This window comes from Musa acuminata, chromosome BXJ3-6 (assembly GCF_036884655.1).
Source record: "Musa acuminata AAA Group cultivar baxijiao chromosome BXJ3-6, Cavendish_Baxijiao_AAA, whole genome shotgun sequence".
Taxonomy (NCBI): Eukaryota; Viridiplantae; Streptophyta; class Magnoliopsida; order Zingiberales; family Musaceae; genus Musa; species Musa acuminata.
Window position 1 is genome coordinate 9,833,096 of NC_088354.1, and position 26,909 is coordinate 9,860,004.

A 26,909-nucleotide genomic window follows, 5' to 3' on the forward strand; every position below is an offset into this window, starting at 1 on the left:
TTCGGTGGCTTCCTTGGTCCGTGATGGGATGAGTTCACAATACCGTTCTTTTCTCTAATAATTTTAAGAACCTTCTAGTTCAGTTAAACATGTGTATTCTTTAAATAAGGGACTTCAATTTAAGGAAGACTAATAATTAGAGCCGGTGATTAATAACTCGGGAGAATGTATGATGACTAGAAGGTTCAAGGTTAGAAAAAATTAATATTGAGGTGTAGAATGTAAATACAACAGACAACGAAACTAATATGAAAATACTAAATAGTATGAGGACTAATATGTAAGAATACCTATCTGTGTATTATTAGCCCATTCTACCTTGCCGACTTCAGTTCTCCGATCACATCTTTTGGGGCTTCCACAGAGCGAGAGGCTCCGAAGCGACGGGAAACTGCACAGGCCGCTGCTGCGGGGCTCGCGCGCCGGCGATGGCTGCCGTCTCCGCCCCCTCCTCCACCTTCAACCTATGCGGTCTCTGCTCCGATCCGCCACCGCCGCTCCGCCCCTCGGGTGAACAGCTAAAGTACTGCTCCGAAGCACTAGATTTCTTCAAGGAGAAGCCCATAACCCAACCTAGGATCGACCCGGAGTTCCACCGTCTCCAGGTCTCACTCGATCTCTCTCTTGCCGCCGTCTTCATCGGATAGCGCATTTGAATCTCGATCTAGGATAACGATCAATTTCTTGCCTTTTGTTTGTCTTTCTTTCTTTAACCTTGTGGACCTTTCTTTGGGGTAATAAGTTTAATTTTTGAACGCTTGAGTTTTTTTAATTGTTGATCTCGGTGCTTCCTCCAAGAAATCTGAGATCTTGGTTTGGGCGTGCTTTTTTGCCAGGATATGAAGCCAACGACGGATGAGATTGTGAGAAAGTGTTCCGTGGCTCTGCGAGATGCAAACTTGGATAAAAATCGCTACACAGATATTCTCCCATGTAATTGCACAGAGGGATCTTCTTTTCCAAATAATTGAAGCATTTTGGTTATCTTGGAATTCTGGCGTAGAAGGTTTCTTAGTTTCCTTTTTTCTCTTTCAGTTGACAATAACAGGATCGTTCTCAATTCAACAAGGGACAGCACCTCCTTGAGGAACAATTATATCAATGCGAGTCTTATTGGGGTACAGTCACCCTACTAGCACTATTATTTTGTCATGTTGACCTTGAAAGAGCATAGTTATGCCCAGTGGACCAAGTCGGTGAACATGCTTGATGAGTATTTTTCTTTGACCTTGACAAATCTTAAATGCAGATAGCATCTGGTGAAAAAGTATCGCAGTTTATTGCTACGCAAGGTCCACTCCCTGAGACCTTTGAAGATTTTTGGGAGATGGTGTTTGAATATCGTTGTCCTGCAATCGTGATGCTAACACGTGTTGATAATCACAGGGTACTTATTTTATTGCAATTTATGTTGTAAAATCTTTTTTTTATTTATATCATCTTTGATGTTACTGGTTTCACCATTCAAGATTTATCCATGAGTATTATATGTTCTGTGAGTCAAATCATTATGCTGTCCCTATTTCTTTTCAAGTTTTGCTGCTGACTTCCATCAACCAACATAGATATATTGCTATTCAAATGAAATAAACTTCTTGTTAGAGGTAGCATTGTATAATTATGTAAAAATTGCATACTATTGCATGCTAATAATCTTGACTTAATTGACCAAACAAAGAATTGCTAATGGTACACTACGACATATTTCATTTGACCTTCTTTTAGGTTTATAAGAATTAGTTCGACATTACATTGACTATCAAACACAATAATTTGCCTAAATGAGACTCTAATATTCATTAGGGGTATTGTGATAGCTACCAAAATGAATACTGTCTTCTTATTGCTTTGGCAGACATTCTTTGTGTTTGCCTTAATTGAACACTAATTCAATAATCACTTATAGGAAGGAAACACCGATTTAAAATTAGAAATGATGAGGATATCTTATGACGTTGTTAGCTGACTGCTACTAGAAGGAAAATGAAAACAAGAGATGATTCTGCAACTTTAACATCTAGAGGATAGTATATAAGAAGATGAAACATGCCAATTCAAGTTTCATCTATCATTGTTATTCTCTGATAACTTAGATGAATCTCTTTCTATTCATAGACACATGCATTGGTAGGCTACTGGATTTCATCTGGACATGATATTCTATCATCTATAATTATTTTTCATATTTCTTCTTGTTGATTTGAAGCTCTGTAATTTTGTCTAGGCTACTACTGCTTTTTTTTGTAGAATTACCATTCAATAGATGATGCAACAATTCCATGATTTGCACAATTTTCTGCAAATATACTTTAATTCACCTTGTTCTCACTGCTGTTACATCGTGCTCCATTATCTTGAACAATTATCTTTATCTCGGAAAACTGGCAGATGATGAGGAAATGTGCTAATTATTTTCAAGCACAAAATGGGTTCAGAGAATTTGGAAAAATCAGTATTGAGACGAAATATACGAGAACATCTGATTCTTCATTAGTGCTGCGCTGTTTGGAAGTGAAACACAAAGAGGTGAAACAAACGTTGATTTTCTTCTGACATTTCTGTTTGTCCTTACAGGGATATAAAAATGCAATTATGGCGTTATTTTACATGTTTAACAATTTATCTATCTTTTACCTTTTTTTATAAGACTTTTCAACAATTTGTCTGCTAATGTTAATAGTCACTATAAACTATATTGACAACATGCCAAAAGTTTTGGTAAAGTGTGCACATATATTATAAACTTCTGCTTTTTACTTATTGAAGCAATTTTCTTAATTAAAGGTTACCTTTATGTTGTTGGTTTGGGGACAGTAAGCTTGTCTGAGCTGTATTATGGGCTAAGAAAACATTCTGTCAAACTTTCCTGATCTTGTTATATGTTATAGCGCATCTGAAATGGATTAGCAAGATACATGACCTTTTAACAGTGTTGTATCAGTTTCAAGTGATTTCTTTCTTGGTTCATTTGAATTTTGTGTTCTTGCAAATCCTCTATGTAGTGATTTTTTTTTCTATCAATATACTTACTGCTTATTGTTAGAGGAAACTTCTATTTTGATCTTTACTTGTTTCCTTAATGGTGAATTTTTATTTCCGGTTGCTTTTCTTGTAGTTGGTGAAACCAGCCCTTTCGGTTCTCCATATCCAGTACCCTGAATGGCCTGATCATGGGGTGCCTAAGGATACTGCATCAGTTCGGGAAATTTTTGAAATGACACATCATTTACCACCAGAAATTGGCCCCATTGTTGTGCATTGCAGGTTCAGAACTCAACAATTTGCTCATTTACCTTAATATCCTTCTCCTCACCGAATCCGAAGCCTGACACACTATGTTCTTTTTGCTCAGTGCAGGTATTGGGAGAACTGGTACGTATTGTACCATTCACAACACACTGCAAAGGGTTCTCATTGGTGATATGTCTTCTTTAGATCTTAAGAAAACTATTTCTGAGTTCAGATCTCAACGGCTACGGATGGTTGAGACAATGGTATCTCCAATTCCTCATGTTTCTTTTATTCTATACTAACATATAGATACACAATAATCTGCTACATATAGTTTGCTTTTAACTAATGGAATTAGGAGTCTTGACAAGAAATGGCTTCAAAAGAAAATAAAAAAACATTTGTTAACACTTAACAGCAACATTACCAGTTAAATGTTGAAGAGTATCCACACTAACCTTTTGTGGGATGAATCTGATCATCTGAGCCTTTTTTCTGTTTATGCTGGATGATATATAATACTCAAGTGTACGGTAGGCTGAATGTGAGATCGGCAAAAAAAATTACAGAATTGTCTGTCAATGAGACACTTCTCCATATATTTGTTGCTGAACCTCATAAGTCTATATATATATACATATATATATATATATACATATACATATATATATATATACATACATATATATATATATACATACATATATATATATATATACATACATATATATATATATATAAGGCAAGTGGAATTTTAGTAATATCTCAACCGCAGAAGGATGAAATGTTATGCTCTTGGGATTGACATTCATATTGATATCATGAATAAACCAAAGATCCAATGGAACAAATATCAGTAGGAACTTAATTGTCCAGATATATTGATATAATGAAAATTGATTAGGATCCAATATTATCATAATACATTGAACATGGGAATTGTGCATATGACAATACATGCACATGTGACTAATATCATATTGTACTAATCAACTTTGTAACAACTTGAACTGCCAGTGCTGTCTATAGGAAATCAATCAATAAAAAGATGATAATAGGCAATGGATAGTTGTTGAGACCATGAACTGCAGGAATTATACTGCTGATCTATTCTTGGACTTTAATTGTCAGGAACAATATTTCTTCTGCTATGATGCAATCGTGGATGAACTAGAAGAACTCCTCTCCAGGTCCGCACACTAGAAGCTCTAGAAGGTACCTATGCATATTATGCATCTACTAATGCTGATTGAGTACTTAACAGGACATTATGAATCAAACAAGACTGGTAAAGAAAAATGTGATGACTCTATCTTCTGCTTCATGTGTTCTAAGAGCCTGTTTCTCATCAAGACCGCCTAGGATACTACAATTCTTGTGATAACAACTTGGTATATTCTTTGTTTCGTGTTTTGTATCAGACTGCACGTAGGATATTAATCCTAGAAGTCCAGCATAAGTTTGCGGATCCAACACCAACAATTTCGGCCTAAAGGATTTATGCATGCCTTGTTTACAGTCCATCAGCACGTCGTCGAAGCAAAGAAATCGTCATGATGATGAGATTACAGTCGGAAATCCTGTTGATGCTTTAGATTTCCTAAATCCAGTTGTTTCTGTGTTGTTGCATGTCTCATCTAATTGATTCTTTGTAGTTGACTTCTTATGTTATAGTCTACACATTGCTTCCACATGGATGAGACATTTGAAACATGAGATTTTTGGACATTAAAGATCATTAACTATTCAGGATATCAAATTATTACCGATTGGCTTACTTTGACTCTTATTAACACCTTGGAATTATTCCGTTTGAGAGGGTTTCTCAGATTTGTGTGTGGGTTGCATGGCTGAAATCTAACACATATTCCAGCCAAAAGTGTTAATTCTTCCTTCTTGACGGATTTGGTTCTAAGCCGTATACGTAAAAAGTATTTAGATTTGATCCCACAAACTGATGTGAATGGATGGATTTTTTAATTTGATCTTTCTGACACTCAGATTAGTAAATAAATAAATAAATATATGCTCATTTCATATCATATAGCTTCATGAGTTAATACCTAACTCCGACCCACGACATCATGTATATATCTGATCACGTGGAGAATTGAACTTCATCAGGTTACTCGGCATCGTTAATGCTCGAACGAAGATCACCTGTCTCGCTCAGCCAGGGAACACGAGAAAGAGGGAGCGAGATCGGTGCACCGCTCCCTTATAAATACCGACCTCCGTTGCCGTTTCTCATCTCCCTCCCACCCCTCCCCCCACCTCATCATTTGATCGCTGCCTCCTTCGCTTCCTCTGGTTGTTCTCCTTCGGCATCTCGAGACTCCTGGGTTCCATCCCCTCCTCATCTTTGCCGAATTTTCTTGTTTCGTTTGATGGATTCTCTTCTGATCTCTTTGTCTTCTGATGTATGATTGTTAAGTCTTGGACATGTTTCTGGATTCTTCACATCAAAGTGTGTTTTCTTCTTTTTCTGGCAGGATTACCGAGTTTGGGTTGAAGATTCGGTGCAGAGGCAAAAGGATCGCACTGCTCGATCTCGGAGGCCGACAACTTCGACCTGGAAGCCGTTCGATGATCGGTCACTAGGCGAGATCTCGACGACGGCAAATCTCAGGCCGGTCGGTAGCTGTGGAAGCATGTACTCCTCGGGCGCGGGGCGATCGTTGCTGGACACGCCAGCCTCATCGAATCGGGATTCGTTGAAGCCACACGCGATGGTTCGATCGGTAGTTTTCTTCCGAGGGCTGCCGGTGGGGGCATGATAGCACATGAGATCATGCCTCGAAGGAGGCTTTTGATTATGATCAGGTACAGAGTGTTGCCCCTGTTTGCATCTTACAGTATAACAAATAAATTTGCTTGAGAAATTTGCTAACTAATAGATCGATAGAGAAACAACACTTCACCTTGGACTAAGAGATCGACCAGTAGGTATATGGAAAACTCCTCTTAAGGGATCATAGAGTAGTATATACAAATAGGACTTTCTCTGAAAGCAGAACCAAGTGCATAAAGAGACGGTTACGGTTGTAGGAAGGAGATGGTGTTAGGATATGCTCATGGATACAAGTAAAACAGAAATTTACTAATATTATTGGATAGAATTCCTATTTATTCAAATATATGCCAAGATATATTTTTTTGTTGTGTAGTATATGGTGTAGATTGAAAAACCAATTACTGTACAAAAACATTAAAAAGACCATACAAATCCAAATTATTATTTATATTGCACATATAATATTAGGAAAGTCTTCACATGCACTTCTGACCTAAATAAACTTTAGAAATCACTTCTAAGTTTTTGCTAAGGCAAATTACATGACTGTAGTGTCAGGTATCAGATTCAAAGAATTGAGGAGGGCATATGTAATTTAGATAAGATCAATGGAAAATATTATATGCAAGTCAAGCATGAAAAAATTGCACAGCCAGTTAAACTTGCATAGCAGAAACTAGTCGGTTCAACCATGATTGATTTGATCTAAATTTAAGCTGATCTAGATGTTCTTTTTCTTTGGATGAAAGAATGGGAGCAATGTTATGCACAGAACGTATTCATATGATAAGAAGTACAAGATAAAAGATCATTCATTATAAACATGTAGCGAAAGAAACAAGGACAAAAGTAACCACGAAGAATATTGAACACTGTTTCTTTCTTTCCTTCCTCTTTTTTTTTTTTTTTTTTCCTTTTTTTGTTGCTTTTTTTTGCCTCTGGGGGAAATCAACCAGTTGGGTGTAGCCAGCCCACTATTTTTTTGGCTTGTCATGCTCGTCTTCTTCCTCTGCTTCATTGTGCAGTTACTCTTGCTTGCCCTCCTGCGGCTCCTCTTCATCGTCAGGCCAGCTGAAGCCTGCATCGAAAGCTGATGATGGTGGAACCCTTGCCATCCTGACGATCTGAGTTATATCTGCCACACTCTGAAGGGAATAGGTGGGCATGTTGTCATCCTTCTTGCGGTACGTTGCTTGTGCTGCTTCTGTTAGCTCTCTAGGCAAATTTTTCAAGAACCAAAGGTGTTCCCTTATCTCCTTGATCGTTATCCTCTGCAGAAAGAGATTTAACATGTTATATATCAAACCCTAAATTCCTTTTCTCCAACAACTCCGTGACGATGTCGATCTCCCACACCACACTTGACAAATTTAACACGTTGCTTATCTTCACAAATTTTACCAGCAACTCACTCATTTCTCAGGTTACACACCATAAAGTTTTATGAATTACCTTTGCAGGGTTGGCCACAAAGATCCGAGAGAGAAGATGCCTGCAGTCCTGGGAGAGATGAACATATTCGGGTATCTTGTACTGAACACTCCTTATTCTCTGCAATCAAAGCTAGAACATCAAGTGCCGAATGGTACAAAACTCATGTCCTGTTTAGTAACATAGGAAGCAGAGGAGACTGGAAACAAAATCACAGGCATTTAAGTTCAAAAAGATTTCACCTCAATGGTCTTCCTGAAATTTTTCTTGTCATCTGGGTCTTCAAAGGGGTAGGCTCCCACCAACATCACATATAATGTAACACCACAGGACCATACATCTGCCATCTACATGGACATATACACCTCTTAGGACAAGCTAACAAGATAGCAGCATAAGGGGAACTTTTTTGAAGACAATAACATGACAAAACTCCTACCATGTACATGCATCAGATTTTATATGCTGGAGTAGGTAAACAAATTAGATGTGGTAAAATTATATGCAAAATGTTCATCCAACTTGACAGTGTCCATATCCATGATAAGTCAATAGCTACATCAAAAATGTTTCTGAATTGTATTCAGGTATCAAAGACTCTTCTCTCATAATTTTTTTTGTCACAAAATAAATCTTAGGATGGTGGAGGCATTAAATTGTATAATAAAGTCATTCATTCACAATTCTACGATATTTTGTTTTTTTTTGTTTTTGTTTTCACCATGACCAACTGATCGTGTCCTTTGCAAATCTTAGTGACTTTCTTACTCTCAAATAAGACTTTGTCATCTCACATAGATTACATCAAACATATCGTTGTAGGCCCCACAATGTCTTCAAAATATCCACAAAACCAGTCTGAAGAGAATCAATTTATGGTGCTCACCTTTCCATCGTACTCTCGCTGGGAGAGGACCTCAGGAGCAATGTATGCAGGGCTTCCCACCGTCGATTTCGGCCGCGAGTGAAGCACAGATGACTAAATTCTCCGCACAAAAAGGTAAGTATAAACAATTTTGTTCATAGGAATGGAAATAGCACTTGCAATCGGAGACCACATAAAAGAATATTATGATTAACCTTAGAGTAACCAAAGTCGCAGATCTTGAGTCGAGGTGCCGGGCTGCCATCAAGCAGAGTGTTCTCCATCTTCAGGTCTCGATGGCAAATTTGCTGTAAACATCGGACTCAATCAGACAATTCCAAATGAAATTTGCATTTCTTTTACCGATTAAAACTGATTTATGATTTTACCATGAAGTGGCAGTAGCTGACGCCGCAGATGAGCTGCTGAAAGAAGTACCTCGCCTAGAGATGCAGCAACAGAGCTTTAGAGCAGAATCAACAAGGAAGAAGATGAAGGGAGGGGTAATACCTCGTCCTCGCTGAATCTTCCCGTCACGCAGATCCGCTCGAAGAGCTCTCCACCGGCGGCGTACTCCATGACGATCCCCAGATGCGTGGGCGTGAGCACAACCTACAACGACGGAACAAGAGATCAAGGAACCGATCTTTTTAGTTCCTCAAGAGGTACGTCGACGAATCATGAAACCCTAAGCAGACGCGACGAGGAGCCAAAGCCCACCTCCTTGAATCTGATAATATTGGGATGCCGAAGCGACCGGTGATTGATGATCTCCCTCGCCACCTTCTCATCGATCTAACCCCTCGCAAAGAATTCAAGAAACAAGAAACACGATAGTGCTCCGTTCAGAACGACCAAATCCCACGAGAAGATGACATCGGAAGAGGGCCAAAGAACGAACCTTTTCACCTCTAGGGATGTACTTCATGGCGACGAGCTCCTTGGTCTCCTTGTTCCGCATCAACCGGGCGACTCCAGAGTTCCCCGACCCGATATCTCTCACCACCTCGTACTTCTCCATCCCCTTGCCTTCCGGCAATCTTCCCCGGGGGTAGAGGTCGATCAGCCGATCTTTGCGCGACGACGAAAGCCCGATGCTCGTCGAGGCTCGGCCAAAGACCAACCGAGGAGGAGGAAGAGGAATCCGGCCTTCTACCTCTCGGTCGTCGTCTTCTACGATGCGAATCGTGTGAGGAAGAATCTCGGGTATATCTCTGCGTCGCGCTCGCCTTCCTTCGATCACCGCTTTCCGGGGGACGAGAACAAACCGATGCGATAAATATGAGTCTCCGGGAGAGAAATAGGAAGAAAAAGAATAGGTTTACGTTTTATGGCCCAAATTACATATTTGCCCATGCAATGTACGGTTTCGAGGACTCTCTTAGTGTTAGAGATCATAATGGCCATTGCATTACGAGGCAATAACAGACAAGAACAACAAGAAGGCTGTTAAAGGGTAGTATTGGAATTTAGACGTCGGGGTTGGGGACGGTCTTCCTAATTTGACTAAGATATCATTTTTCATTATATTGAAGAACCCTAAATGACTTGGGATAGAGCTTTTAATTGAACACTGGTTTATTTCATAGATTAAGGTTTCATATCACCTCTTCTATAAATTTAAATCCGTCTGATCCCACTTCCCTTACACGTTCAGTGTTATGGCCGGCCCAACCCACACCACATGTTGGGCCTCGAGCGGCCCAGCGTCCTGCATTGTCCCCAATGGCACGTTAAACCGTGTTCTACACCTATGTGACAAGAGGAAATTATATATATATATATATATATATATATATATATATAGAGAGAGAGAGAGAGAGAGTCAATTCCAATGCTTGACTTCTTATTAAACTATATGGTCAACTGAGAAAAAGATTTTCTTTTAGTACCAAAAAAAAAAATCCTACAATACTAACACTGAGATGATGTGAAGAAAACGTAATAGTGATGAGGATTGCAGTCCAAGTCAATAAATCATGGAATAAATCCCAGGCTGCTGTACAGAGGAAGGATCTAAAAGCTTTGTAAGGCATGCAAGGTTTAGTCTGGTAGGCTGAAAGCTTGTTGGTTTCTTATTGATTACCGGAGGATTCGATCTGATATGACACGAGAAAACGCTAGATTTATGGCTAACCATAGTCATCAAACTTAGCCCACACCGGATATGATTCTAAGTTCAAGCTTGAATCAAAATGACACAATTCTAGATAGATAAACTTACAATTTTTTTGAGTTGTGCAAGTGCGAGCATGACCAACTTGGTCATGTTTCCCATCGTAGATGCCATCGATCTGAGGTTTATGAGCAAGTAAACAATGTCAATAATAAACGGTATGACCAGTGTATCGATCTCATGTGATGGATCTCAGAAGCTCTGCTCATGGAGGCTCTGATCCATGTCCTGCCAGAATCCTGATACCTTGCAGCAATAACATACCGGTAGCATCACAATGGGCCACAAACAGGGTGAACTAGGAGATCAGAGCAGAAAATAACATTGTTCTTAAGCTGTAGAACTGGGGATTTACATGCTTTCTTGGTAAATGCCAGCTAACAATCAAATTCTGGGAAATAAAGCAGTTCTTCAAACTGATTCTCAGATACAACAGCATATTTTTGATGACTGAAAAGGTTGCTCAATGAACTGCCCCCCCCATTCCAGTTTGAAAATGCAGCTGAAAACTGAACCTTCAGTGTTGAGTGATCAATAGTAGACCTTTAAGACAACAACCCTTCAATGCTGTTGGCCGAAGATTCTGCAAAATCACCGTTTGCAAGAACTTGCTCTAGTAACTGGTACTTGTATCCAAAGTTGTTAGACTCTCATTACCACTGACATATGGTGCTCATTGTATTAGCCTTATCTTCGTTACCTCTGATTTACCTACTCAACTTCCTTGTCGTTTGTTGAGATGCTATCATCATCGATGGGGATTTTACTGCCTGAGGCAGTGTCCTCTGGAAGAGCATGCTGCTGATCATTAGTGCAGCTCTCCCTGACGTTGTCAGCCATAACTTCCTCACTGATTAACTGTTCTTGATTTACAATATGGTCCTGGGCATTCAAGTTTCCCACAGGTGAAATCTTGTTCTGCTCACCATTGAATGATGCAGTCCCCTTCTCAAGTAAAAATTGGTCATCATTATCATCAACTTCGAGGGCTTTGCTCTCAGCTGCTTCAACATCAGAGGAAACTACATTGTTCTCCATGATAATATTCTCAGCAACCATTGAATCTGGGGGATCCATCTGCTCGTCCACAGATGCTTGTGCATCATAGGTATTGTTAAAATCATTGTCCTCATTTGTGTTTGTATCCAAACTCAGAAGATCCATCTGCTCATCATGAGACATTGTACCATCCAATTCCATCTCATCAACACATTTTACCTCTTCAGCTAATAATTCATCCACATCAATGGAAGAGATATCAACATCACCCTTTTGCTCAGTCATTTCATGTGAAACTTCTCCTGAATTGGACTCTATGATTTCCTGCTGATTTGTTGATGTGGTGTTTAGAGGATTGCTTCCAACCCTTCCAGAGCAGCCTTGCACTTGCTGACATCCATACCTTGTGCCAGATGACACTGAAACTGGATTTGCTGCAGGTGGTCCAGCCATAACAGAAGGTCTGCTGATGCGGACACCTGTGGATTGCGGGCCTGTAGAGTTGGTAACAGCCAATGTTTTGACATTGTTAATTGGAGAAGGTCGAGCACCTCCACCAGGCCTGATATGAACAGCATTTTTAGATTGTGCAGCTTTGAACAAAGAGGCAGCAGTGGAAGGTGTAGCAATGCGCCCCCCTGCAGCAAATGCAGCAGCTTGTATCAAAGAATTTGGACCGCTAGAAGGCTTCACAGGGACCATTGACTTTTTCGGGGTTGTCCGAGGTTTGTTCGAAGTGTTCAAGGTTATCTTTTGAGATGTTGCCAGAATGGAAGCTTGTTGAAGTTGATTAAGTGGTTGACTCGAAACTGGCAATGCTTCAGATAGCGCAGCGGAGAGTGCAGAAGAACTTGCTGGGGTAATTGATTGTGTTCCACCTAATTTAAAATCGCAGTGAAGTTTGATTTTCTTCATAAGCCTAAGTTTGTGAAGAAAACAACATATTGATGAAGAAAAGTTCAAAGTGGGTCCCTTAAAAGGGTGAAAGATATGAAACCTGCTTCCTATGCTGGGTGTTTTAACAGTTTACACGTGCATGTGTTGCTGAAGTACAAAAAGAATTATAAAAAATCCTGATCAAGTACTAGAGAAAAAACCTGATAGTATAGCTGATAATCTTCCAGAATTGGGCATATCAAGAGCCAACGAAATTGCCTTTTGTGTTGCCAGCCTCTCCTCAGATCGGGTCGAGCTCATTGACTTGTTTCCAGAACTGGCAAGTAAGTTGGTGTCGCGCTTCCGAATGATGGCCCATCTCTGAAGAAATTTAAAGGATATACAACTTATTATCATGCTGGAAAAGTGAGCATTGAAGCAGATGCAGGAAAAGTAACAAATAACATATGCTTCGGCCAACAAAAACAAAAAGAAAAGAACAAAGGGATGAAATGTCTCTAGTAGACTTCACAATCTTATATTATATTGGCATTGAATTGCACGAATTGCTGTTTAAGATCTGGCTTGTTATATAATACACTTGCAGATTCCTCTCTGAGGTATCTTCCAGATATCAATGAACTGTCAGGGGTTGCTCTGTTCTCATGTGGTCTATTTTCCTTTTCCACCAGATAATTCCACTAGCTGATAACCAATGGCGGTTACGTTAGCTTTATTTCCCAGATAACTAACCTCTTGAGTATCTAGCTATAAGCTACTGCAGTCTGATCACTTGAACTGCAGTCAATACTAACCGAGATGCCACCAATTTTCTTGTAGGAGTAAACAGAAGAGGATTTATGACATCGAGAGATCAACAAAATTTGGAAACAGTAAATTTTATCATAGTAAATAACAAATCAGCCCTTGAAAGAGAAACAACTAAATTAATCTATAGATAAATAGTTGACCTCAAATAGTTGGGAGTTTATGGCTTGTCAAATCAGTAACTAGCGATACACAAACAATCATGTTGTTGAGAAGAACCTCAAAGAAAGGAGAGAGGAACATCTTGTCATTCTAAATAGTACCTGAGATAGCTGCGAAGCAGTTCTGTTGTGCTTGAAATCTCCTTTAAGAATGTTTGCCCAATTCCCTTCCCCAAACTTCTGCACCCCAGCTATTAATTCCATATCCTCCTCTTTGGTCCATGGTTTCCTTCTCTTTTTAGGAGCAATGCTTGGACCTGCCATTCCATTTCCATCCAATCCTTCGGCAGATGTTCCTGTTGACTGGGGCTGCTTCTGCAGAGTAGGAACTGTAATGTCAGTCCCATAGTTCGATTGAGAGAGCTGTTGTTTGTCTGATGAGACACGTAATGCCTGGTTGTTGAATCCATTTACAGCCAAAGGAGTCTCTATAGCTGTGCGACTTGTTAGGCCTTGTTCACGTGGCACACCACATGAGATCAAAACCTGATCACACACAAGGCATATTTGAGTATGATCATTCATATATTAAAGTCAGAATTTATTGAATAGCAGAGAGAAGAAGTGCTGCAATTCCTATGCTCTCCAAAAAGGTTGCAACTATTAACAGGATCAACTCAGAAGTCATAACGGTCATAAACTTGAAGTTTTGCTTCAGCAAATAGAAGCACAAGGGTAGAGCTTTGTCCATAAATGGATTCTTTTCCGATCAATTTGCATGTGTGTTCACTCGAGGATTGTGTATGTTCCACCAGTCATTATTTATAACATTTGCCATTTAAGAGAAAAAGCAGAAAATAATGAGCTTAAATGTTCCAAGTGTTGAAACAGCTTTTGCATACTTCTTACTGTGTGCATCAGGCAACAGAAACCAAACTTGTAAAAATTCTTGAACAAAGAGATATGCAATAAGAAGATGCCAAAAATCAGTGAAATTTCTCTAACAGCAAATATAACCAGCATAAAAGAAAATTCAAACTGCTAATATGAACACTAAGCTTCATTCATTCTGATAAGTTGTAGGATGATAAAAATATATCACAGCATAAAAGGAGAACAATACAAGTATTTATAAAAGGTTTCCATGTTATCAACGACAATTACTGGTCAATCTTAGTAAATCACATGTTGTGTTTTCTTCATGACACCTCTCAAGTCCAAAAAAAATTTAGAGAGTTGGATGCATGAGTTATGCTCATGCATGCATAGCACAAACCAAAGAAATAAGATTCTGAAAAAGGTCAGTGATGATACCACAGATCAATTTCGTTCATGCATAGCAAGAATTGTTGCTTCCACAGAAGCCACTAATATACTATAAAAACAGAAACTATGACAAATTATAAGATAACATTGATATCAGAAACCGAATTGCGTGATATCACATGGATTTGGTTAGGCTAGATTCTTCAAATCAAAGTACAAAACAATTTGTTCCATCACAAAAGAAAACTTGGCATTGATCAACCACAATTTACAAAAGAGACCTGGGCACCTACTTGTGCAAGCCTAGCAGACAGCTCGTAGTCAAACAAATGAGTATGGAGCATTATTATTATTTAGAACACACAAAGTGCTTTTGGAAAGCATGAACATAGAAACTCAGGGAACATCAAACACTTGCAAGGTCAAGCAGGCATATACGAGACACAGAAAACATAACTCAAAATGGTATTAATAAAACAACTGTAATATCTGTAAAGTAACTGGGGAGATTCATTCAACAAATGACATTTTGCAGAAGACCTCTCAACCTTTTGAAGAAGAATATGGCAGAAAGCAGAAAAGGAAAGCCAAACACTTCTGCAAAGTCATTTCCACAAGAATGTATTGAGTGACTGCAACAATAGTAGCACCAGTGCAGCTACTCAATATGGTCTTTGATGCTAAACTGATCCACAATGAAATCCTTAGAAGCCACATTCTTACAATTTCAACTGCCATAACTAACTCTATGGACTTAAGTTTGATTTTTGAGTTCATAGTTTCTCAACATCCAAAAATATTCAGGTTCTATTGGAGCCTCAATAAGCTCATAACTCCAGAAATCTCTTAATCTCTTATCAACAGTGACTTAAGATTACTAAAGTTCCAACTTCCTGTTAAATTTACGTGCTATCTTTTCAAGTTTTGAAGTGCAGAGGATCAAACATGTTTAATATTTTATCCTAGTTGACGCTCTTAACAGCTAAGAAGTTCATTTAAATCACACAAAAAACACTGAAGAGAAAGAAATGCCTATTCATCTCTTAAGAATCACTGTTGCTTATCGTTACTGAGTCTTGTGCAGCATCTACACCAGGAAAAGGGACAAAAGGTACAGCAAAACAAACTTTACTGTTCAAAAGGCTTGAGAAGTATAGAACGGCTGGTACACATAGGCTGCCTTCCAACCATAATACCTGTTGAGACTTAAGCCTTGTATCTACTGATCACAAAACAACCCAAAACCCACCATATCAAAAGTATGAAGGCCCTCCAGACTGTTTTACGGTTCCAAGACAATAACCCACTGTGTGAACAGATTTACCACATATGTAATCTAAGGGTCAGGGCTAACAGGTATACTACTTTTAGACTAATATTACTCTGACTCGAGTTTGGTAAATCTAAGCCTTAGATGTGACACATTATGGCCTTGACAGCTCTGGATGCAGTACAGCAACATGTGAGCTATAGCCTGTTTTCTGTCTAATCCAAGAAAGATCACCTTTTGAAAGTAATATAAAACAGTATTATCAAAAAAATTCTCTGAACAAATATTAAAACATAGATTCAAACACTCCAAATAGTAGGAAATAAAGTCAGCGGGTACTGATCATGACAACTTCAGGACTCCAACTATGCAGCATTAATATTATTTCTGCAAGAGAATATAAAGGCTATTTCTCACAAAGGAGGGAATGATGTTAACTACACAAGAAAATCAGATGGCAGTACCTTGACACATGCTGCAGCTTCAGATAAGGCTTCACCACTTACAGCAGGAACAGCTTCGATTTCTAATTCTAGATCACTCTCATCATCCTGCAATTCTCAACGTAGCAAGTACTATTACACATTTTCAGGCATCAGAACCAAAATGAAAAAAGAACTCTAAAATCAGTCAATCAGACGAGATAACATCATGATAAAATAAATGTCAATTAACGCATCAATCTGGAGAATGAACATAATATGTATCATCAGTCAAGCAGAGAAGAGCACTTGAAAATAATTTTTTTTGCAACAATGAGGAGCTGTTTTCTCACCAGCCTAAGCCCTTTGCTTAGCTAATGGACCAGCAAACACTTTTGGACCAATCCAAGTTGGAAACTTAACTCCCCGTCCAACTGGGATTTAACCTCTTGCCATAAAAAAGCTGTTCGGATCTCATCTCATTTGTACAGGGGCTATAATTTGAAAATCCCAGTCCAATCTGTTGGAAAAAATCAGGAAGTTTATTCCCGGGCACACCGGAACTTCCAGCTCCCAGTTGGATTGAAACAGGAGCTGGCCATGATCTCGAAGCCACTCCATGACAGCAGGTCAGTAAGCCAAGCTAAAAGATCATAAATCAGCAACCTGTCACGGCCTTAGCTGGAATTGCCTAAGGCGTGAGGCACCCTTGCGGCAAAGACGCGAACTTAGCTTGTGTTGCCTAAGTCGCGAGGCACCCTTGCGGTAAAGGCGCGAACTTAGCTTGCGTTGCTTAAGTCACGCTTCGCCCTTGCGATTTGCGTCCGCAAAGATCAGCCCACTTGCAACCTCTCGCAGGTCCCGAAGGACCTGTAAAAGAGAAAGTTGATTAGTTCGAAGAACGAGCGACGAACAAGTCCCGACGTCGCGCGAAAAGGGGAAACTTTACAAACAATTTAGCGAGTACCTTGCGTGCACAAGAGAAAAGAGGGAGAGGGAGAAAACAAGGACTTTAGAAGGTTGAACGAACAGCTGTAAGTCCACAAACAACTGCTCACCAAGTGCCAGACGCAACAACAAGTTCCCGTCAAGGTAACGTGCGAACTTGCGAAAGAGTGTTCAACGCCCGACACTATACCGAAGCCCCATCCCCCATGGTGCCACCCGGGTGGTTCCAGGGTGCTGAGATGGCTGACGTTTCGCGTGCAGCAGCAGGCTGCAGAAAACAGCCCGTGGCACGTGAAAACGAAGCTGTTTTGGGCTGTTTTGCTCTGTTCGGTGAGCGATCGCACTATAGCGATGCAACTTGTTCGAACTTACATTTTTACAAGCAAAATGACTCAAAACCAAGACAAAACATGCTGCCAAGCAGCTATACATGCAGATGAGAGCGACGAACGGTTTGTTGAACGGAGTTGTTGCGGGTGCGCGACGACCGTTCGTGACATTCTCCCCCACTTAAACCGTCGATGCCCTCGTCGACGCTTGTTGGTAGTTGTTGATAATTGTTTCTTCATGTCGCAGGGCGTCTTCAGGCTCCCAATTGGCTTCAGTTCGAGGAAGCTTTCGCCACTTCACCAAGTACTCGGTCTGCTCAGCTCCATTGGGTAGCTTTATCTTGCGATCCGCTAAAATGGTTTCAACTCACTTCTCGTAGGAGACTCTGGTGGGGGGTAGCCGAGTTGGAACACTTCGGGAAGCGTCTTACGGATCCGAGTGGTAGGCTTTTAGGTTGCTGGCGTGAAGAACATTGTGAATTTTGAACCATGCCGGTAGTTGCAACTTGTAGGAGACGTTGCCCACCCTACTGATAATTGGGAAGGACACTTCATACTTTCACACCAACATTTATGTACTTTGTTCCTAAAGAATTGGAGTGATGCTGGTTGGAGCTTTACCAACACCAAATCGCTGACCTTGAACTCTTGCGGTCGCCTTCCCAAGTGTGCCCACTTCTTCATCCTTTTTGCCGCCTTCTCCAAGTAAGCTCGCGTAATATCTGCATTTCAGTGCCACTCCTTTGCGAAGTGGTAGGCTGACGGACTATTCCCAGTATACCTGATTGCCATGATGTGAGGAGTTGACGGTTGTTGTCCTGTAATGATCCCGAATGGGCTCTTGTTGGACGCAGAGCTCCGCTGCAAGTTGTAAGAGAATTGAGCAATGTCCAATAACTTCACCCAATCTCGTTGGTTGGCACTCACGTAGTGCCGAAGATATTACTCTAGGAGCGAGTTTATCCTCTCGGTTTGGTCATCCGTTTGGGGGTGGAGACTTGTGGAGAAGTATAACTTGGACCCTAACAATTTGAATAGCTCGGTCCGGAATCGTCCCAAGAACCGAGCATCTCGATCACTGATGATATTGTGCAGGACTCCCTAATACTTCACCACATTCTTCATCATCATCTTGGCTGCTTCCTATGCTGAACAGTGTATGGGAGCAGTAATGAAAGTTGCATACTTTGAAAATCGATTGACCACCACGAGTATCGATCCGAGTCTCTCTACTATTGACAAGCTTGATATGAAGTCCAATGAAATGCTCTCCCACGGCCTTTCTAGTACGGGCAACGGCTCCAACAGTTCCACCAGCTTCTGCTGCTCCGCCTTGTCTTGTTGGCAAATAAGGCACGTTCGAACGTATTCCTCCACATCAGTCCCCATCTTCAGCCAGTATAAGGCCCTCTCCACGAGAGCCAATGTTCTGTGAATGTCTGGGTGTCCAGCCCAAAGGGAATCGTGACACTCTCTTAAGAGTTCAGGCCTCAACTTGTCCACTCGAGGAATATAAACCCTATACCCTTTTGTGTAAACGAGTCCCTCCTGAACCCAAAATCATCGTGCCTTGCCTTCTTTGAAGAGCTGCATCAGGATAACTGCCTAGGGATCACTATACAGTCCATCCTTGATCCTGGAAAGGAAGTTGGAGTGCAACTGACTTGCTTGGCCTCTGCCCTCCAATTGTACGGCATTCACACGCTCCACTTTCCGACACAATGGCCACGACATTTGCCTTTCCAGGCTTGTACTCCATTACCATATCAAATTCAGCCAGGAAGTCCTGCCATCGTGCTTGCTTTGGGGAAAGTTTCTTCTGAGTTTGGAAATAGCTCAGAGCGATGTTGTTTGTCCTCAGCACAAATCGCAATCTAGGAGGTAGTGTCGCCAAACTCGTAGACAGTGGATCACCGCTGTCATCTCCTTCTCATGCACTGGATACCGCCACTCGGTCTCGTTGAGCTTGCGGCTCTCGTAGGCCACCGGATGACCCTCCTGCATGAGTACTCCCCCAATAGCGAAGTTTGAAGCATCTGTATGGACTTCAAAGGGCTCCCCTGCCATCGTGCTTGCTTTGGGGAAAGTTTCTTCTGAGTTTGGAAATAGCTCAAAGCGATGTTGTTTGTCCTCAACACAAATCGCGATCCGAGGAGGTAGTGTCGCCAAACTCGTAGACAGTGGATCACCGCTGTCATCTCCTTCTCATGCACTGGATGTCGACGCTCGGTCTCGTTGAGCTTGCGGCTCTCGTAGGCCACCGAGTGACCCTCCTGCATGAGTACTCCCCCAATAGCAAAGTCTGAAGCATCTGTATAGACTTCAAAGGGCTCCCCATAGTCCGGCAATTTGAGTACCGGTTCTTCTAAAACGGCAACCTTTAGATCTTGGAATACAATTTCACATTTATCAGACCACCTCCAAGACTGCTCATTCTTTAACAACTCCGTCAGTGGAGTTGCATGCTTCGAATACCCCGCTATGAAGCGTCGATGGTAGTTGACGAAACCAAGGATCTCAACTCTTGCACCTTCTTTGGAGTTTGTCATTCCGCGACCGCTTGCACCTTTGATTTATCCATCCGAATGGAGCCATTACCGATTCGATACCCCAAGAATAAGATCTATGTTTGAGTATAGTAACATTTCTCCCTTTTCACGAACAAAGTGTTCTCCCTGAGGACCTTGAATATTGTCCGAAGGTGCTTGACATGCTCCTCGAGCGTTTGACTGTAGACCACGATGTCATCCAAGTAGACGACCACGAACTTATCCAAATACTCTTTGAATAGCTGGTTCATGAGAGTGCAAAACGTGATCGGAGCGTTGGTTAAGCCAAAAGGCATCACCAAGAACTCAAACGCTCCATACCTGGTCACACAGGTCGTCTTCGCTTCGTCGCCTTCAGCAATACGCACCTGCCAATACCCCGATCGAAGGTCGAGTTTTGAGAAATACTTGGCTTTGCCCAATTGGTCGAACAAGTCCGCGATGAGCGGGATGGGATACTTGTTCTTCACCGTCACTTTGTTGAGGGCTCGGTAATCGATGCATAGTCGGAGGCTCCCATCTTGTTTCTTTTGAAAGAGAACTGGAGCTCCGAATGGTGCTTTCGAACTACGGATGAGACCACCGCTTAGCAGTTCACTTAACTGCTTTCTGAGTTCTGCCAACTCTGGCGAGGGCATACGGTAGGGTGGTTTCACTGAAGGCTTCACTCCTGGCTCCAGCTTGATATTATGGTCCACGCCTCTGCATGGCGGAAGAGTCTTTAGCAACTCGGGTGGCATAACGTCAGTGAACTCTTTCAGGACGTTCGCCACCACAGCAGGTTCATGAATGACCTTCTCGTCAAGTGGCTCTAGCTTCATAGCAGCCACGAATGTTAGTTCGCCTTTTCCTATCCCCTTCTTCAGTTGTAATGTCGATATCTGTTGGGGGTCTTTGGTTTCTCTCCGAGAGACAGGAACCACACAGGGGTCGTCACCCCCCATCATGCATAAGGTGTTTAGGAACGGCATTGGCACCAACTTCGTCGCGTTCATAAACTCCATTCCAAGGATCACTTGGAAGTCGTCCAATGGCACCGCCATCATGTTCGTGCTCCCGCTGCATGTTCCAATCTTGATGAGGACTCCCTTTGCCAACCCGGAGATTCGCTTGGCCTCCGAGTTCACCGCCTTCATTCGACTTGGGCTCTTCTCCAAGATCAGCCCAAGTCGCTTTGCCTTTCGATCGGCAATAAAGTTGTGGGTAGCACCCATGTCCACCATTGCACGGGTCGTTTGGCCATTTAGCTTAATGTCTACGTACATCAGCTCACAACTTCCTGCTTTTTGTAGCTTTGTCTTCGTGTTCTACCTCACTTGACCCCACATGGCGTTCAACAAACGCATTGCTCCCATCTGGGGTCCTTGCGACTCCTCGCCGTCGCTGCTGGATTCAGAACTACTCGAACTAAGAGCGACCGCCTTACCCTTATCCGATTTGGGGGGATGGATGGAAGCTGTTAAAGCATTGAGTGCCCGAGCTCTTTCCCTCGAGAATATTTTGGAGGGCGATTGCTTGAAGATTGTTTCTTTCTTCCCGGGTCTTCAGAGGAAACGAAGTCGGTGAGCCTTTCAGCAACAGCAATTGCCTAGATCAAATTGGCGACATTCCTTCGATGTAGTTCTTGTTGCGCCCATGACTTCAAACCATCAAGGAAGCTGAACAGCTTATCCTTCTCGGATATGTCCTGGATGTCCAGCATTAGCGCAGAAAATTGCTTCACGTAGTCTCGGATGGAAGCATTTTGGCGGAGTTGTCTCAATTTCCTTCTTACGACGAACTCGGTGTTCTCCGATAGGAATTGAGTTCTCAACTCCCGCTTCAAGTCCTCCCAAGTGTCAACTCGACACCATCCTTATTGGATCTCCTCCCAACGGGTTCACCACCAAAGTTTTGCATCTTCGTTCAGATACATGGTCGCTATAAAAACTTTGGTTTCTTCAGAATCAGGCCTCGTAGCTCGAAAGTATTGTTCCATATCGAACAGGAAATTCTCAAGCTCTTTTGCATCTTTGGCCCCTCCATAACCATGAGGCTCGGGTGCCCTCAAGTTTTGTGGCGGCGTAACACGGGTGTTGCTTCCTCCCGTATTTAGTGCCCTTGTGAGCATGGTCACCCTCGAAGTGAGTTCCGCAACTTCCTGCAGGTTTGCACGGAGTCTTTGGTGTCATCTGACAATCGGTCGACTAGGGCCTCAACCTTGTCGATTCTGAACTCCGCTTCTTCTTGTGAGCTCTCTACCCCAACAAGCCTTTGTTGGCCATGGTAGAGTTCCTCCAAGCTCGCTTCGAGAACATCCAAGCGGGTTTCCACCGTTGTGAGTCTCTCCTTATGACTCTTTTTCCCGATTGGTGCTCCAAATTATGCCTCCTCCGCTCTCGGAGAGTAGCCAACTTCTCGCTCATCATGTTCGCTGCCGCGCTCCTCCTGAGCGGCTCCAACAACATGCGAGCGAATGTGCACTTGCAGCCCACCTGCGGTTGCTTGGGGCAAGGGTCCAACTTGCTCTGTCTTGCTTGATTCGCCACGATGCTTTGCCATGGCGAAGTTGCGAAGTTCCTTCGCTGCTCGCTCGAAGTGCTTGCCCGCTCTGATACCACAATGTCACGGCCTTAGCTGGAATTGCCTAAGGCGTGAGGCACCCTTGCGGCAAAGACGCGAACTTAGCTTGCGTTGCCTAAGTCGCGAGGCACCCTTGCGGCAAAGGTGCGAACTTAGCTTGCGTTGCCTAAGTCACGCTTCACCCTTGCAATTTGCGTCTGCAAAGATCAGCTCACTTGCAACCTCTCGCAGGTCCCGAAGGACCTGTAAAAGAGAAAGTTGATTAGTTCAAAGAACAAGCGACGAACAAGTCCCGACGTCTCGCGAAAAGGGGAAGCTTTACAAGTAATTCAGCGAGCACCTTGCGTGCACAAGAGAAAAGAGGGAGAAGGGGAAAACAAGGACTTTAGAAGGTTGAACGAACAACTGCAAGTCCACAAACAGCTGCTCATCGAGTGCCCGGCGCGACAACAAGTTCCCGTCAAGGTAACGTGCGAACTTGCAAAAGAGTGTTCAACACCTGACACTATACCGAAGCCCCATCCCCCACGGTGCCACCCGGGTGATTCCAGGGTGCTGAGATGGCTGACGTTTCGCATGCAACAGCGGGCTATAGAAAATAGCCCGTGGCACACAAAAACGAAGCTGTTTTGGGCTGTTTTGGGACTGTTTTGCTAGGTTTGGTAAGCGGTTGCACTGTAGCGCTGCAACTTGTTCGAACTTACATTTCTACAAGCAAAATGACTCAAAACCAAGACAAAACATGCTGCCAAGCAGCTGTACATGTAGATAAGAGCGACGAACGGTTCGTTGAACGGAGTTGTTGCGAGTGCGCGATGACCGTTCGTGACAAACCGATTGGAAGGTAGATGGATAGCAACCGGAATAGGGGAGATGTTAAGTTTAATACTAGCCTTAATGTTTAGGACTCAAGTAATCAGCAGCCATATTAATAAGCCATTGGAAAAATCTTTTTAGCTACCTATTGGACATCTTTATTGATTTTCGAAAATTCAATGATGAAGTATTTTATTTTCTCTTACAATTCTATTTTAAGAGACCTGCCTTCATTGAACTAGAGAAGAACTAATTAGCAAGTGCAATCCTTAATGATTTAGTACCAAGGCAAGCAACAATCAACATTTGGAAAGCTGGTACAATGATTACTAAGTCAAGCACATGCCTCACTTGAGAAGCCTTCAATGCATGATTAATCGTCGACTATGCTCAAGCTCGATTAGTGGATAGATGGCATATAGGTGAATCGCCCAACCCCCCACCCCAAATGCCATTATATGTACACTAGATCTGGTCAATATCACTCGAGTTACTCCACGGGCATGATGACCTATGAGAGTAAGAAAAGTGGTGAAGGACATGTTGTTGCCAAAAACCCTCAATTATAAAACATGGGCTATGGTGATACCTTCCTCACCTTGGACTTTATGAATCGGGCTGTTGACAGCATCAAGGAGGGTCTGATGGTTCAGTCTCATATTCTTCCTACAAATAGTTCACCAGGTCCAATCAAAGTCCTCTTGTTTATAGATTTGACTTTTATCAGTCCAAACTTGGTCAGAAGGAGTTGCTCGAATTCTCTTGATTTTGGTGCAAGTGATATAACTATAAACATAAAGCACCTATAGATAGAAATACAAGGGTGATTCTATGGCACATTTAGTTAGTATCCAGCACTTCACGACACACTGGGTGTAGTTTTTAGTCAAACTCCCAAGCATGATATGGTTGAATTATCAGCAAAGCTATATAATAAATAACTGGTTGAAGGCAAATCGACAGCACTCATTTCTGAAGGCAAGTGCTTCTCATGGAAGACAAGCAACTTAATACAATGCAGGCCAGTAGAAGTTCCTTCATAGCAAGGTTTCCTAAAGAATACTATCAATGAGCCATTAAGTATGGAGTGGACCTTGAAGATTTTTGACAAGTTGAATGTCAGTTTAATAATGGTAAAAGGCACTTTAAAATGGACATGACAAAAAAAAATTGATTGAGCATATTTTTCAATTTTGGCATAGAAAATAAAAAAATAAAAGGTTCCTATGTAGCAATTATGGACTAACAATTCATCATGTCACTAGCAGAATGGTTAAAACCTAAGTATATGGGTTCATCCACATGTAAAGTAGTGTAACTTAAACATCAGTCTAGCATGGCATAATCCAGCACACTGGGAATACTATTGGTCCTGAAATATGCACTGGTGAAGTGAACAAACCAATGGCTCAGCTCCATCTTCTATTGTCTCCAACAATGTATGATGGTAGGCCAAATGCCGCCACAACATCTGGTACTCTCGAGCGCTGGTAATTCCAGTTGCAGTTCTCTTGACAAGAGCATTCCAATCTATTCTCACACCAGCAGCCTCAGAAACCTCTTGGAGAAGAGTAAGAATTGTTGTTGGGTTGTACCTACAAGAACCAATGTTCAGATGACCAGCAATGAGATCCTGACTGGAAATGTTGTGACTTATTCTCTAAGTAAAGGAAGGAATGTTCCAAATATCAATTGTTACAGCACACAATTCACATATTTAGTATGAAATTCTAACAAATATAGTGTTCTTTTATGAAAATTTGAAGCAATAATAAATTTAAACAAAAATAACATGACTATGATACAAACAATGCCAGTAGCAAGCATTAGTACACTGAGCGCTTCAAAAATACTGTGTGGACTCGATATAAGCAATTACTTTCTATGATTAAAAAGGCCAGAGATCATGAGTTTCGGCATGCCAACTTATTAGATCATTTCAGGGACATTCGCCAGCCAAGGTGATGCATCCACGGAAGAACTGTGAACAGATAATTTCCTTGAACTGAGTGCAACAACTTATAATTCTTCAAAGAACATCAAAAGGGGAAAATATTAGTATGCAGCACGTAGAGAAGTTGACCATTCTGTGCAGTCACTCCAGAAGGGCCAATGGCATCACAAATATTGTGAAGTATTAATGCATTAAGGTACAACTACTTAATAGATTCGGATTCGCGGGTCACTCATCAGCTAAAAATGGCATACTCTTCCAAACGATTAGACAAAAAACCCCAAATGGCATACAGCAAGAAAACCGAGCCTTTGTTGGTATGTCAGTTATATCTCAAGAAAACCCAAAAATAAATAACCAAATATTCACAAGAAAATAAGGCAACCAAGAAAGGCTCATGTTCGCTGTTGGGAACAAAGAGTTCCCGTTTCCCTCCACAAGAAAATTGGGGTTTTCCTCTTCTTTCGCCAAACCCACAGTGAACCGTACTCCCGGCTCCGAACTAGGAAGTAAATACGTCGAACTCCAACCAGAAGGCAGAGTCCGATCAAACGAGCGACAAAGGTTCTTCACCTAACTCACCAGCAAGACACGCGGAAGCAAGCAAAAGAAAGCATCGAAACAACAACTAGAACGGACGGAGAGGATCTAGGAAGAAACCTTTGGAGGAGCAAGGAAACATCCTCCTCGCTGATGCCGACCTTCCTCGGCGCTCCCCTCGTCATCGCATCGAATCCGTAAAAGGGGAGGGGGGGGGGAGGGGTTTGCACAGGGTTCGACGGCACCAGCTGCGGCGGAAGGGGCGGCGCGGACAGCGGAGCGAAAGAGATGGGAGGGCGGGCGCCGTCGGACAAGGGGCGAGAAGGGTTCGAGGGTTAGATGAAGTTGGACCGGGCTTCCCAGTCGCGACCATCGTTGTCGAAACATTTGGGCCTTCACCGTCTTAATTAATTGGCCCATTTAAGACAACACCAGTTGACACATTCAAAACTATATCTGTGATTTTGAACCCTTAAGGAGATCTGATATACTATCAATCAGATTAATATTTAACATATTAAAATATATTCCATGAGATTTTAAATTTTAAATATTTTACAAATTGATTTGATATATTATCGCCAATCAATATTTAAGATATTTTTTTCTTTTTTTAATTATTAATAAATTATTATATATGCATTGAGAAATTCCACTCGGTTTTAAGAGTGGACCGCAAAAATGCTTTGCCAGAGGATTAATTTTGGTGTCTTTATTAGGTAGTGAATGTTAAACTTTTGAAGGGAGATGGGAGGACAAGATAGCGTCGAATCCAATTTGAATGTTATATTTATTCTAAATAACAAAGATCATGATCCAACTTAAGTTCAATTAGAGGTACACAAGATGATCCGACAGATTATCATAATATTATGAATTCGAATTTCACTTTTGTCATCTACCTATTGAAAAAAAGAAAAGTTGATCTAGTATAAGATAATTGAATATGTAG

At 41.7% G+C, this 26,909-nt stretch overlaps 3 protein-coding genes and 1 long non-coding RNA gene across 10 annotated transcripts; 2 read left to right on the plus strand and 2 right to left on the minus strand.

Moving 5' to 3' along the window:
• Nucleotides 1-311: 311 nt before the first annotated feature.
• LOC135640919 (protein-tyrosine-phosphatase PTP1-like) lies at nucleotides 312-5,008 on the plus strand. Its single transcript, XM_065155790.1, has 9 exons — nucleotides 312-605; nucleotides 837-933; nucleotides 1,036-1,118; nucleotides 1,250-1,387; nucleotides 2,389-2,526; nucleotides 3,116-3,264; nucleotides 3,353-3,494; nucleotides 4,363-4,446; nucleotides 4,653-5,008. Exons 1-8 carry the CDS (start codon nucleotides 429-431, stop codon nucleotides 4,432-4,434), a joined length of 996 nt encoding a protein of 331 aa, XP_065011862.1. The 5' UTR covers nucleotides 312-428; the 3' UTR covers nucleotides 4,435-4,446; nucleotides 4,653-5,008.
• Nucleotides 5,009-5,411: 403 nt separating this feature from the next.
• LOC135640137 (uncharacterized) lies at nucleotides 5,412-9,172 on the plus strand. 6 transcript variants are annotated; one of them, XR_010497183.1, is made up of 7 exons: nucleotides 5,425-5,573; nucleotides 5,724-6,054; nucleotides 7,051-7,209; nucleotides 7,486-7,548; nucleotides 8,279-8,456; nucleotides 8,559-8,631; nucleotides 8,718-9,172. It is a non-coding gene; the product is annotated as an uncharacterized LOC135640137 (long non-coding RNA). The 6 variants fall into 6 exon arrangements; XR_010497182.1 differs by having other exon boundaries at nucleotides 5,412-6,054; nucleotides 7,051-7,183; XR_010497179.1 differs by having other exon boundaries at nucleotides 5,414-6,054; nucleotides 8,553-8,631.
• Nucleotides 6,788-9,577, minus strand: LOC103987680 (serine/threonine-protein kinase SAPK7). Its single transcript, XM_018828340.2, has 9 exons — nucleotides 9,223-9,577; nucleotides 9,042-9,116; nucleotides 8,832-8,933; nucleotides 8,711-8,764; nucleotides 8,537-8,629; nucleotides 8,343-8,435; nucleotides 7,699-7,803; nucleotides 7,478-7,576; nucleotides 6,788-7,296 (listed from the first exon to the last, which is right to left on the minus strand). The coding sequence occupies exons 1-9, from the start codon at nucleotides 9,340-9,342 to the stop codon at nucleotides 7,051-7,053; spliced, it is 987 nt and encodes a 328-aa protein (XP_018683885.1). The 5' UTR covers nucleotides 9,343-9,577; the 3' UTR covers nucleotides 6,788-7,050.
• A 1,229-nt stretch (nucleotides 9,578-10,806) lies between these two features.
• Nucleotides 10,807-26,275, minus strand: LOC135583369 (uncharacterized). Of its 2 annotated transcripts, none has more exons than XM_009406056.3 (6): nucleotides 26,078-26,275; nucleotides 24,866-25,058; nucleotides 16,302-16,388; nucleotides 13,464-13,847; nucleotides 12,594-12,753; nucleotides 10,807-12,134 (listed from the first exon to the last, which is right to left on the minus strand). In XM_009406056.3, exons 1-6 carry the CDS (start codon nucleotides 26,140-26,142, stop codon nucleotides 11,209-11,211), a joined length of 1,815 nt encoding a protein of 604 aa, XP_009404331.2. In that variant the 5' UTR covers nucleotides 26,143-26,275; the 3' UTR covers nucleotides 10,807-11,208. The 2 variants fall into 2 exon arrangements, with proteins under 2 accessions (XP_009404331.2, XP_065010365.1); XM_065154293.1 differs by having other exon boundaries at nucleotides 10,807-12,374.
• Between the last annotated feature and the right edge of the window lie 634 nt (nucleotides 26,276-26,909).